We start from the raw sequence: 12,848 nt of genomic DNA, 5'->3' as shown, positions 1-12,848 counted from the left end.
GGGATCACGGCCTCCCAGGGATCTCGCCGTGCTGCGCCACTGAGTGGCAGGCTGAGAGGGTGAATGATTTGGCTCGTGCGTGCCTTGGTGACGACGGTGGTGCAGGCAGGAGCGGCAGGCGGCACAGCGCCTGTCACCCACGACGTTCGCCCGTCCGAGCACCGTCCAGGCTCACGCCCTGCTTAGCCTCCGAGGTCGGGCACATTCCAGGGGTTTTGATCGATGCCAACTTCACTGTAGAGCACGTGCACTGTGGCGATATTGTGTTACATCATGAAACGTTGACGAGGAGCCACGGTGGACCTCTGTTCATCTCCAATTCGCCCTGAATGCGCCCAACCCCCCCGCCGTGTGAAGTCTCAGAAGCGAAGCAGCGTCGAGGCCCGGTTCGTACCTCGCTGTTGAGACTGCTCTGTGAGGTGGCCAGCAGATGGCAACGCATCGATGGATTCGTGAATCCATTTGTGCGAAGCTTTTGAGGCGTCACCCCCTCGTGTACAGAGCACGCTGCTGGCGTCTCACTCCTTTCGTGTTGTTTGCATTGCTACTTTCGAACCCGCCCCTACTGGATATATCTGAAAAAAAGCTTCATAGCTCATCGGATTTCTCCAGGATGACTAAAGATTATAATTCTGATAGTGGCGGTGACGTCACTACGGCGCTCGTGCCATGCTAGGTGCACTTTGAGGCGACGCGAAGTGTCGAAGGCTCGCTGGCTGGAGGTCACGGGACAGGCCCAGCAGGTGCCGCGGGTCGACTCAGGCGACTGGCGGATGCCACCGGCCGTGTGTCCCCACTGTGCCAACTCTGCACTTTAGCCGCCCGGCGCCCCGCTTGTTGCTGTGAGCGTTGTTGTGGACGGAGACGACCACACCCCGTGAAAGGCAGAGAGAGAGGGAGAGAGAAGCGATGTTTGCACGGAGCCACAGAGCTGCCCGCACTCGGGGCAGCGAGGCGCAGCGCACGGACGCGAACCGCGGGGTCGGTGGCTCAGCGGCCGTGCCGGCTCAACCGGTCTCACGCTCGCAGCGCCGAGAGCCAAACTTCGCGGCGATGATGACGGAAACAATTCGACGATGACGAATAAATAAATAACGAGGTGAGTGAGTGGTGAGGTGGGGGCTGCGGCCCCCGTGAGGCGGCGCGGGTCGAGGTCGCCACAGGAATGAGGCCACGACCGGTTCGGGGACCCGGGACCCCTGCAGAGACCCCCTGCAGTGTGGGGCTCCAGGAACTCCAGACCCCAGCACCCCTACCCATTCACAGAGCCCCCTATCCCGCCAGGCACCTTAACCCTTCCCCCTCTTCTGTGTACTCTGCAGGCCGCTGCGCTGATGCCTGCACTCACAACTGCACCCACCGGGTGCGCTGCATTTCGAGGCGGAGTCACCCTGAGATGTCAATCGCCACTGACGTCAGCCGTGGCACAGCAATCGAACCCAGGTCGCCGGGCTCGAAGGGCAGCGCTGCGCTCTGCGCCACCGCTCCCCATCCTGCCTCGCCCGGAGCCCAACCCAGCCCCGCCGCCTCGGAGCCCCGAGGGGACCCCACTGGGGCCCCCTGTGTGGACCCCACTGGGGCCCCCTGTGTCGACCCCTGTCGCTCGTTAATGAATCTCCCGGGCTTAGTCAATGATTGTCGGGCGCGTGTGGAGGGGGAGGAGCGGGGTCCGAGCTGACGCGAGGGGGGGGAGAGATCACGGAGCCAGCGTCACATCACCGCCGTCAGCGTCACATCACCGTCCTCAGCGTCAGCAGACATCATCACAAACTACAACCGTCATCATTATATTTAGTTACTCCACTCATCGTTAAGTAAAACGCACGGTTATAATAATCAAATAGTAACCGCAATCATCATCAATTACCATCAACGTTCACAACCACTACCACCACCTCCATCGTCACCACCACCGTCACCACAAGCGACCTCTTCTCCATCACTGAAACACGAGGAGCGAGTAGCTCGACCCCGGCCAGAATCCTCCTCTGCGTGGTCCTCCGTGCCCAGTCGGCCCTCTTCCTGCGGCCGCCGCGTGGAAGCTCGGCAGGAGATGGCTCCACGTGCCGCTGCCCAGAGCCTCATCGCCTCCGCGGCGCGACCCCTGCACCTGCTGCACCTGCTGCACCTGCTGCTGCTTGTCGCGTGGCTCAGCTCCGTGCGCGCGGTGCCATTGTCCGAGGACGCGGGCGACCACCACAACCACCACCACAACCACAACAACCACCACAACCTCTCCAACTCGGCGTCGTCGTGGTCTCCGTCGTTCGTCCACCACGACTACGAGGCGATGGTGCGGGCGCTCAGGGCCGTGGCCTCGCGCTGTCCCGACGTTTCGCGCCTCTACTCCATCGGGCAGAGCGCGCAGGGCCGCCACCTCTACGTGATGGAGTTGAGCGACAATCCGGGCAGCCACGAAGTCGGTGGGTGACGGGAGTTGGGGGGGGGTCCCGACTGCACCGACACAGCAGATCACGGACCTTGACCCTTTGACCCTGAAGCCTGAACTGGGATTTCCAACGCATGACCTGACCCGAACTCGGACAATCCCTGACCCCCGAACAGTAACCTAGTCCCCTGACCCTGAACGCGAAACCCTGACCCCGTAAACCGAACCCTGAATCCCGAATCCTACCACTGACCGGTGACCCCAATACCGACCCCCGACCTCCCTCACCGCGAGACGCAGAGCTCTGGACGATTAAGTTGTTGCTCATAGAGTGGTTGGTGTTGTTGTGGATATTTTGTAGTTGTTGACTTTGGTTGTTTTGATGTCGTAGCGACGTTGTTGGTGTTTACGTTGTTGATATTGCGGCTGCTGATGTGGCTCCGTGCTGCGGTGGGCATGCGCGTCCCGGTCGGAGTGTGAGTGGATAAGAGAGACAAAGGCGGCCGGGCGTGGTGCTGGTCACACACCCCCTAGTGTGCCGTGCCGGCCTTCACAGGTGCTCGCTAACAGCACTTGCCCCTACAGTCTATTAAGGCTATACGGGGGGTCTTTGTATTTCATGTGTTTTGAATATGTGAGTGTTGAATGTGTGAGTGTTGAATGTGTGTGAGTGTTGAATGTGTGTGTGGTGAATGTGTGTGTTGAATGTGTGAGTGTTGAATGTGTGTGAGTGTTGATTGTGAGTGTTGAATGTGTGTGTGTTTAAAAAGTGTGTTCAATATGGGAGTGTTGAATGTGAGTGTTGAATGTGTGTATGTGTTGAATGTGTGTGTTGAATGTGAGTGGTGAATGTGTGTGTTGAATGTGAGTGTTGAATGTGTGAGTGTTGAATGTGTGTGTTGATTGTGAGTGTTGAATGTGTGTGAATGTTGAATGTGTGTGAGTGTTGAATGTGTGAGTGTTGAATGTGAGTGTTTAATGTGTGTGTGTTGAATGTGTGAGTGTTGAATGTGTGAGTGTTGAATGTGTGAGTGTTGAATGTGAGTGTTGATTGTGAGTGTTGAATGTGTGTGAGTGTTGAATGTGTGAGTGTTGAATGTGTGAGTGTTGAATATGTGAGTGATGAATGTGAGTGTTGAATGTGTGAGTGATGAATGTGTGAGTGTTGAATGTGTGAGTGTTGAATGTGTGAGTGATGAATGTGAGTGTTGAATGTGTGAGTGATGAATGTGTGTGTTGAATGTGTGAGTGGTGAATGTGAGTGTTGAATGTGTGAGTGTTGAATGTGTGTGTGTTGAATGTATGAGTGTTTAATGTGAGTGATGAATGTGTGAGTGATGAATGTGTGTGAGTGTTGAATGTGAGTGGTGAATGTGTGAGTGTTGAATGTGTGTGGTGAATGTGTGTGTGGTGAATGTGTGAGTGTTTAATGTGAATGATGAATGTGTGAGTGATGAATGTGTGTGTGGTGAATGTGTGAGTGTTGAATGTGTGTGTGGTGAATGTGTGAGTGTTGAATGTGTGTGTGGTGAATGTGTGAGTGTTTAATGTGTGTGTGTTGAATGTGTGAGTGTTTAATGTGAGTGATGAATGTGTGAGTGATGAATGTGAGTGTTGAATGTGTGAGTGTTGAATGTGTGAGTGATGAATATGTGAGTGATGAATGTGAGTGTTGAATGTGTGAGTGTTGAATGTGTGAGTGATGAATGTGTGAGTGGTGAATGTGAGTGTTGATTGTGTGAGTGGTTAATGTGAGTGTTGAATGTGTGAGTGATTAATGTGAGTGTTGAATGTGTGAGTGATGAATGTGTGAGTGGTGAATGGGTGAGTGGTGAATGTGAGTGTTGAATGTGTGAGTGTTGAATGTGAGTGTTGAATGTGTGAGTGATTAATGTGAGTGTTGAATGTGTGAGTGATGAATGTGAGTGTTGAATGTGTGAGTGATGAATGTGTGTGTTGAATGTGTGAGTGGTGAATGTGAGTGTTGAATGTGTGTGAGTGTTGAATGTGTGAGTGTTGAATGTGTGTGTGTTTAATGTGAGTGATGAATGTGTGAGTGATGAATGTGTGTGAGTGTTGAATGTGAGTGGTGAATGTGTGAGTTTTGAATGTGTGTGGTGAATGTGTGTGTGGTGAATGTGTGAGTGTTTAATGTGAATGATGAATGTGTGAGTGATGAATGTGTGTGAGTGTTGATTGTGAGTGTTGAATGTGTGTGTGGTGAATGTGTGAGTGTTGAATGTGTGTGTGGTGAATGTGTGAGTGTTTAATATGTGTGTGTTGAATGTGTGAGTGTTTAATGTGAGTGATGAATGTGTGAGTGATGAATGTGAGTGTTGAATGTGTGAGTGTTGAATGTGTGAGTGATGAATGTGTGAGTGATGAATGTGAGTGATGAATGTGAGTGTTGAATGTGTGAGTGTTGAATGTGTGAGTGTTGAATGTGTGAGTGATGAATGTGTGAGTGGTGAATGTGAGTGTTGAATGTGTGAGTGGTGAATGTGAGTGTTGAATGTGTGAGTGTTGAACCGCATCTGGATTATTGCCAAACCCCCCACCCCCACCCCTCCATCTTCCCTCGTGTTTGGTTTTCATAACTTTTTGTTTAGCCATAATATTGACTTTACGTAAAAACATTTCAATCAATAGAGGCCTTTTAAAGAGAAGTATTCCCGTACGGACGATCAAAAAAGTCCAACGCCTTCATCCTAACACCGTAGCACTAAAAGGAGACAGCATATTCGTTCCAAACACACAGGCAGACCGGTTTGACTGACTGCTGGTCATTCTCGTGACATTTTGAAAGGGCTCGAGTTTTGTGTTTTTTGTCTTTGCATTATGGTGACATCATTCATGACTTTGTCACAGCGAAAGCTAATGAGCGATTAGTGTTTTATGAATTTACCTTGAGTCAAATACATTTGTTAATTTTACGTCGATAAATAAGTAAATGTGTTTGATGATTTCATACTTTTTTCCCCAATATGTCATACATACTAGGCTCTCCTATTCGCCTTGGGCCCCTCATAGCCTCAACCCGGCCCTGGTTACAGGCACCCACGTGCAGCACAGCCACCACCACCACCACAGCCACCACCACAACCACCTCCGTGTGGCCTTAACAGACTGTTGGATCAAGTGATATTAGCGAGTAGCACCTATGAAGGCCGGTACGGCACACGAGGGCGTGGGTGGCCAGAACCACGCCCGGCCGCCTTTGTCTCCCCAGTAGAGATGTTTACACACCGCACCAGGTACTCATTTGAGACTGAGTCGACTTAGGTGTTGGCCATGAGCGGGAGATCGAACTCGGGTCGCTGGGTTCATAGCGCAGCGCGCTACTCGCTACACCACCGCTCCCCACCACCGCCGCCGCCGCCTGGCTCGCGACTCACGCCGGCTCCCCGCCGGTGCCATCCACGCCGAGCCACCCGGGAGGCGCTGGGAACTTCCTCCCGCGGAGCCACCGGGGGGAGCGGCACGCAGGGCCCCGTTCTAGCGCCGCACGCCTCCTCCTACGTCAGACGTCGCGTCCAAACCGGCGCAGGAAGCCTTCGCCACCTTTGGAAGTCCTCCTCCGCCATCCCGGCAGCGGCAGTGGCCTCCGGTCACAGCGACCCCCGGGCGTCACTGAAGCTCGGCACCTCCTGCGGCACGCATCTCACCACGAGGCTCGCCGCAGCCATCGCCGCAGCCATCGCCGAGGCATCCCTCACGCTTTGCCCAAACATCTCCTCACGGCCTCCCGTCACTCCTCCCACGACGATGGATGTCTTCCTCGCCCTGACCCAAGCTCTCCTCTGGACACCCTGACTGCTACGTCGGTGACGCTCGACTCTTCACCTCCATCAACGCGCCATTTAATTACCTCCGTCTGTGCCCCCCCCCCCCGCCTCAGGCGAGCCGGAGTTCAAGTACGTGGGCAACATGCATGGCAATGAGGCGCTGGGCCGCGAGCTGCTGCTGCACCTGCTGCACCACCTGTGCAGCGAGCACCGGCGGGGCGCGGCGCGCGTCGAGCGCCTGTTGCGCTCCACGCGCATCCACGTGCTGCCCAGCATGAACCCCGACGGATACGAGGTGGCGGCCGCACAGGTGAATGGGGGAGGGAGCAGGGGGTGGAGTTGCCAATTCAGATAATCGTCACTGGCATTGGCCGTGAGCAGGAATCGAACTCGGGGGTTTCCGGGTTCGTAGCGCAGCGCGCTCCTGCCTCGCGTACTTCATGCTGGCGTGAGGATCGAACGTCGTGCCTGACCCGTGGCACGCGAGGCTCCATCGCCGTTAAAACATCCACGCTCCCCCGTTACCGCGTGCGACCCCACAGAACCAGGGCGCCGAGGCCCACTGGTACACGGACGGGCGAGGGAACGCACGCGGCGTGGACCTCAACCGCGACTTCCCCGACCTCACGGCCGTCTTCTACCAGCACGAGCGCGGGGGGGGGCCCAACCACCACCTCGCACTCCCCAGCGGCTGGCACGCCCAGGTGCGCGCCTCCGAGGGGCTCCGGGCTCAAGAGATCACGGGACCGTGGCGAGGGCGCCTCGTCGGGAGGTCACGAGGTCGAGAGGTTGCAGTCACGGGAGGGTGGGGGGGGGGGGCATGACCCGGTCACGTGAGTTGTGACTTTGGACTGTGAGGTCGAGATGACCTTTTGGGTCAAGGTCGATAAGTAATTGGGTCCACAGGTGTGCAGTATGGACAAGTGTGGAGATGTCCAGGGAAGCAGGTGCACGGATGTGCAGGCGTGTATTCACCCTCATCAGGACTCATCAGCGTGGTGGCGTTTGCTGCGGCCACGAGCCTCCGGGATCCGCGTGCGTGGGGAGGCCTCACGCCCTTTTACCCTGAGGACCCCCATTGGCTTCCCGGTCGAGTTCTGACAACAATCTCTCTCGCCGTCCACACACACGTTTTACTGAACGTCGGCAGGCGGGCACGGAGGGGGCTGACCGCGTGGTTCCCGCTCCCCCCTCACCCCCCGTCCGCTTTCCGTCCAGGTGCAGCCGGAGACGCGCGCCGTCATCCGCTGGTTGCGACAGCACAACTTCGTGCTGTCGGCGAACCTGCACGGCGGCGCCGTGGTGGCCAACTACCCGTTCGACAAGTCGCGGCGCGGGCGCCAGCCGCTGCCCTCACGGCTCCACCACTACGCGGGCACCCCCGACGACCCGCTCTTCCGACACGTGAGCGCAGAGACAAAAATCCCCCCCGATAGCCTTCATGGGCTGTGGGGCAAGTGCTGTTAGCGAGCAGCAGCAGCAGCACCCCTGTGAAGGCCATCACGGCGTGGCACCTACTAGGTGGTGGGGGTGGTCAGCGCCACACACGTCCGGCCGCCTTTGTCTTCCCAAAGTTGATGTTTACACACTAGGTACCAATTTAAGGCTGAGTCAACCTAATGGAGGCTCAAAACCAGTTCAAATATTCCTCACTATCATTGGTCGCCGTTTTTTGTAGCATGGTGCGCTAACCACTACGCCACCGCTCCCCACAAGCTCACACACAGCCGCACATGCAACTGCACAGCTCCGTGTCCACACGTTTGAGGCCGTGCCGTTTCACGCAGCTCGCCATCACGTATTCCTACGCGCACGGGTGGATGCACACGGGGACCAACTGCGGGGATTACTTTCCTGACGGCATCACCAACGGCGCCAGCTGGTACTCGCTAAGCGGGGGTAAGGATCGCTATCACCACCACCATCAACATCACCACCATTATGATGAACGACATCAACCACATCACCAACATCAGCATCACAATCAACATCAACATCATTAACATCGTCATCATTACCATCAACAAAACTTGATGATGAACATCACCATTATCATCTTCAACCACATCACATACACGTTATCAAGAAACCGACACATTATCAACACCATCACTATCTTAATCATCACTATACCATGAAGCACATATCACCTGTGCCAGGTACTCAGGAGGTACTCACCTGTGCCAGGTACTCAGGAGGTACTCACCTGTGCCAGGTACTCAGGAGGTACTCACCTGTGCCAGGTACTTAGGGGGTACTCACTCACCTGTGCCAGGTACTCAGGAGGTACTCACCTGTGCCAGGTACTCAGGAGGTACTCACCTGTGCCAGGTACTTAGGGGGTACTCACCTGTGCCAGGTACGCAGGAGGTACTCACCTGTGCCAGGTACTTAGGGGGTACTCACCTGTGCCAGGTACTTAGGGGGTACTCACTCACCTGTGCCAGGTATGCAGGACTTTAACTACCTCCACTCGAACTGCTTTGAGGTGACACTGGAGCTGAGCTGTGAGAAGTTCCCCCAAGCGCAGGAGTTGGCACGCGAGTGGCAGGCCAACCGCGAGGCGCTGCTCTCCTTCATCGAGCAGGTGGGCACCACCACCCGCACCGCCCACACCACTGGTACCACGACTGGTACCACCCACACCACTGGTACCACGACTGGTACCACTACTGGTACCACCCACACCACTGGTACCACGACTGGTACCACCCACACCACTGGTACCACGACTTGTACCACTACTGGTACCACCCACACCACTGGTACCACGACTGGTACCACCCACACCACTGGTACCACGACTGGCACCACCCACACCACTGGTACCACGACTTGTACCACTACTGGTACCACCCACACCACTGGTACCACGACTGGTACCACCCACACCACTGGTACCACGACTGGTACCACTATTGGTAGCACTCACACCGCTCGCGTTACCTGCAACACCCACACCACCTGCACCACCCGCACCACCTGCTCTATCCACACCTCCCACACCACCCGCACTACCTGCACGACTCGCACCCCCACCCCACCATCATCGCTCAGACATGAACACAGGTGGGCCGCGAGGCTACCGTCGACGATGATTAACAATGATCGACGATGATCACGAATGATCAATGATGATCCCTGATGGTCGCTGACTGGACGCTTTGGCGTTGGTGGCGGTGCAGGTCCACCGCGGAGTGAAGGGGGTGGTGCGGGGGGTGGGGGGGGTCGCGCTGCCCGGGGCCCAAATCTCCGTGGCCGGGATCGCTCATGACATCACAGCAGGTGAGACACACAAACACCACAACCACCGCTTCAGAATGTCAGTGTGTAACGCGCGTGACGTCACTCCACGTCGACCAGCCCCCCTCATTAATAATCATGAACAGGTGACGTCCTCCACATGGACCTTCCCCTCATGAATAATTAGCGGGTGACGTCACTCCACATGGGGGGGCGAGGCGCCTCCTCCCCCCTCCTCGGTGTCAACTCACAACTCTCACTAACAAAGGCAGAACCCTCATCACGTCACGTGATCTCCGTAACGCTGTTGAGACATCAAAGTTAAAAGAACGTCATGATGAACAAGGGATTATAACCTTAAAATGAAATAGGTCTGTGCCACCGCGCCCTTACAAATTGCACACGGGTTGATGCAATTAACATCACGTCGCGGTCTGCTTTTCGCTTGCAAGTTTCAGATTTACCGCAATACACCCGTCCTTGGATGGGCAAAAGCTAGTCACAGATAAAACGACAACCACCACAACATCATCACTACATTCACTGCAACTTTTGGCTACCTACGGCGCGAAAAAAGTTCAACATACATGAATACGAAGTATTGTAATCACAATAACCATCGCTAGGATAACGAGACAGACACAGGGATATAGGGAGCGGGACATGGACCCCCACACAGGGACACAGACCCATGGTGTGGGAGTTCTCCCCGGGGTGGTCACGATGTCGTGTGTCCCCACAGGAACGGACGGGGACTACTTCCGACTGCTGCTGCCCGGCGTTTACACGCTGAGCGCGTCGGCCGCGGGCCACCTCACGGCCACCACGGATGCCATCGTCACGGACAGCGAGCCCAGCGAGGCATGCACACGCACACACAGTCCCTCAGGGAGCCCGCACAGGCTGTTGGGGCAAGTGCTGCGAGTGGGTATCACCTACGAAGGCCGGCATTGATGCTGAAGGGGGCGGGTGGCCAGCACCACGCCCGGCCGTCTTTGCTTTCCCAGTGCTGATGTTTACACACCATAGTATGGACTAATTTTTAAAGTGATTCGACCTAGAGGAGGCCCTGGACCATTTTAGATATTCATCAGCGGTGTTAGCTGTGAGTGGGAATCGAACCCGGGTAACCTGGTTCATAGTGCAGTGCACTAATCACTGCACCACTGCTTCCTACACATGCACGCTAACACGTGAGTGCCTATACGCCTGGGTAGGAACACGGACGCATTCCGCAGATCGCAGTGCTGAGACATGAGTTAAATCATTCACGGAGATAACGAAATCACGGTGACCGCCACTGCCCTTACCAGGCACGCCGAGAGGAAGCTTGCGGGGCCGCAATGTGGTTTCAGAATGGGTTGGTTCTGGACGGACAATATTTTCTGTCCATCTGCTACAGCAGAGGTGTAGGGAATTTCAACAGGAATTACATAAATGCTTTATTGACCTGGTCAAGCCCTATCATACCATCAGTATGCCAGGGATATTGGTCCCTTACCCTCTGCTCACAATCATTAAGGACCTTCATGATGGTGGGCAGGCCGGGGTAAAGCTGCGTGGCCGGGAGTTGGCTCGAGAAGAGGCGGGTGTAGAGCTGAGTGGACTTGCCGAAGATCGACCAAAGCAGTGTCAAGATTGGCCTCTATGGAGGAGGCTCGTGAAGCACGCGACTGGGTGACTGGGCAGTTCGAGGCAGTCGAACTCCAGCAATAACGGAGGGGAGAGTTGTGACGCTCACAACAATGAGCAGAGCGCCAGGCAGATAAAACACAGCAACTTCACACAATGTGCTTTCGACACTTCACATGGCCTCAAAGTGCATGGCACAAGCACTGTGGTGACGGCACTGCCACTAGGTGGTGAACGGCGGTTGTCACTATTGTGTGCGTGCAGTTGTGTCCATACACCTAACACGATGTGTGTACACATGTGTGTGCTCCTTCTGCTCAGGTTGATTTCTATCTGCAGCCTCTTCCACCACGTGAGAAGTCGTCATCGTCCTCGGCTTCAGAAGATTGAGAGGCTCAGCAACACGAAGCCGACCTAGAGGAAGCCCAAATCGGAGTTACGGGGTCAGGCTGGGAGGTGTGGGGTGGGGGGCACGGGAAGAGACAAAGGGGGTCAGTGTTGCCAACTCGGTGATTGTTGCTGTAGATTTTAGTTACTTTTTTGGGTTCCCCAATCACATTTTGTCAAATCGACAAATCTTGAGACTGAGCGACGACATGATGCAGGGTGGGGAGCGATTCCAGTGTGTGTGTGTGTGTCCATAACCCTGTGCCACGTCACTCTGTACCAAGTCACCATGTGCCAGGTCACTCTGTGCCAGGTCACCGTGTGCCAGGTCACTCTGTGCCAGGTCACTCTGTGCCAGGTCACCGTGTGCCAGGTCACTCTGTGCCAGGTCACTCTGTGCCAGGTCACTCTGTGCCAGGTCACTCTGTGCCAGGTCACCGTGTGCCAGGTCACTCTGTGCCAGGTCACTCTGTGCCAGGTCACTCTGTGCCAGGTCACTCTGTGCCAGGTCATTCTGTGCCAAAAGTGGCGATTATTTTTTTTCAAATTTTCTTGCTGTGGTTTTCACACCTGATAATGATTTCTTGTGTTGCAGTCGAAAAGTCGTGAGAATTTTATTGGTTTATATTTTTATTATTTTATTGTTTCCCTTCTACGTGACTTTACCGAAAGAACCAAGAATATGAATCCCTGCAGTCACGAAAGCTTTAAATCAAAATTTAATAGCTATGTAGTTCAGTGGGCCTTACCTGGTTAAATAAATAGTAGTAATTCTAGATGTGAAGCTTTCGTGACTGCAAGGATTCATACTCTTTGGTTTTTTCGGTAAAGTCACGTAGGTAAAATAAAACAAAACATCTAAATAAAATCACGACGTTTCGGATGCAACACAAGCTTCCGTCTTCAGGTGGAACAGGTACAGCTATTCTGCTGTGACTCTTCCACCTGAAGACGGAAGCTTGTGTTGCATCCGGAACGTCGTGATTTAATTTAGTTGTTTTCTTTTATTTTATCTACGTGACTTTACCGAAAAAACCAAAGAGTATAAATAGTAGCAGTCTCCACTGAGAAGCCTGGGCCAATGGAGGCAATTCCACATTCCCATGGAGGAGGCACCAGGCGATCAGCGTTGACTTCTTCCGACAAAGCGGTTCTCGGTCTCGCTGGCGCCCCTCAGCCCGAGTCGCCGTGTGGATCGCGTCCACCATGTCGAGCTGTCTCCACGTGCCCCCCACCCCTGCTCCTCGCCCCCGCTCCGTCTGTAAGGGGACGACGCTAATCTAATAATAAACGCGAGACGTGGGCGGACATCGCCAACTCCACTCGCTTGCGCTCAGGGGAGTTGGCGTCGTTTGTGCGACGTGAACCCAGGGGGTGACTTGGGGAAACTCACTCGGAAAGATCAACTTTGA

At 54.8% G+C, this 12,848-nt stretch overlaps 1 protein-coding gene across 1 annotated transcript; it reads left to right on the top strand.

Annotated features, from left to right (window-relative positions):
* Positions 1-607: 607 nt before the first annotated feature.
* LOC116941424 (carboxypeptidase N catalytic chain-like) lies at positions 608-12,772 on the top strand. The gene is made up of 10 exons (XM_032952519.2): positions 608-1,099; positions 1,323-2,423; positions 6,288-6,484; positions 6,717-6,878; positions 7,393-7,578; positions 7,962-8,073; positions 8,622-8,761; positions 9,360-9,459; positions 10,160-10,278; positions 11,371-12,772. Exons 2-10 carry the CDS (start codon positions 2,054-2,056, stop codon positions 11,437-11,439), a joined length of 1,455 nt encoding a protein of 484 aa, XP_032808410.2. The 5' UTR covers positions 608-1,099; positions 1,323-2,053; the 3' UTR covers positions 11,440-12,772.
* The last annotated feature ends 76 nt before the right edge of the window (positions 12,773-12,848 follow it).

This window comes from Petromyzon marinus, chromosome 11, assembly GCF_048934315.1.
Source record: "Petromyzon marinus isolate PM22_M1 ecotype Great Lakes invasive population chromosome 11, UKy_Petmar_22M1.pri1.0, whole genome shotgun sequence".
NCBI classification, from domain to species: Eukaryota; Metazoa; Chordata; class Hyperoartia; order Petromyzontiformes; family Petromyzontidae; genus Petromyzon; species Petromyzon marinus.
The sequence above is the reverse complement of the archived record's forward strand: the minus strand, read 5'-3'. Positions and strand labels throughout refer to the sequence as shown.

Coding starts and splice junctions, on each gene's coding strand:
- LOC116941424 (XM_032952519.2), top strand. CDS start 2,054: ATGGCTCCACGTGCCGCTGCCCAGAGCCTCATCGCCTCCGCGGCGCGA. Junction 6,879..7,392: donor CCAGCGGCTGGCACGCCCAG/GTGCGCGCCTCC, acceptor CTTTCCGTCCAG/GTGCAGCCGGAGACGCGCGC. Junction 8,762..9,359: donor TGCTCTCCTTCATCGAGCAG/GTGGGCACCACC, acceptor GTGGCGGTGCAG/GTCCACCGCGGAGTGAAGGG.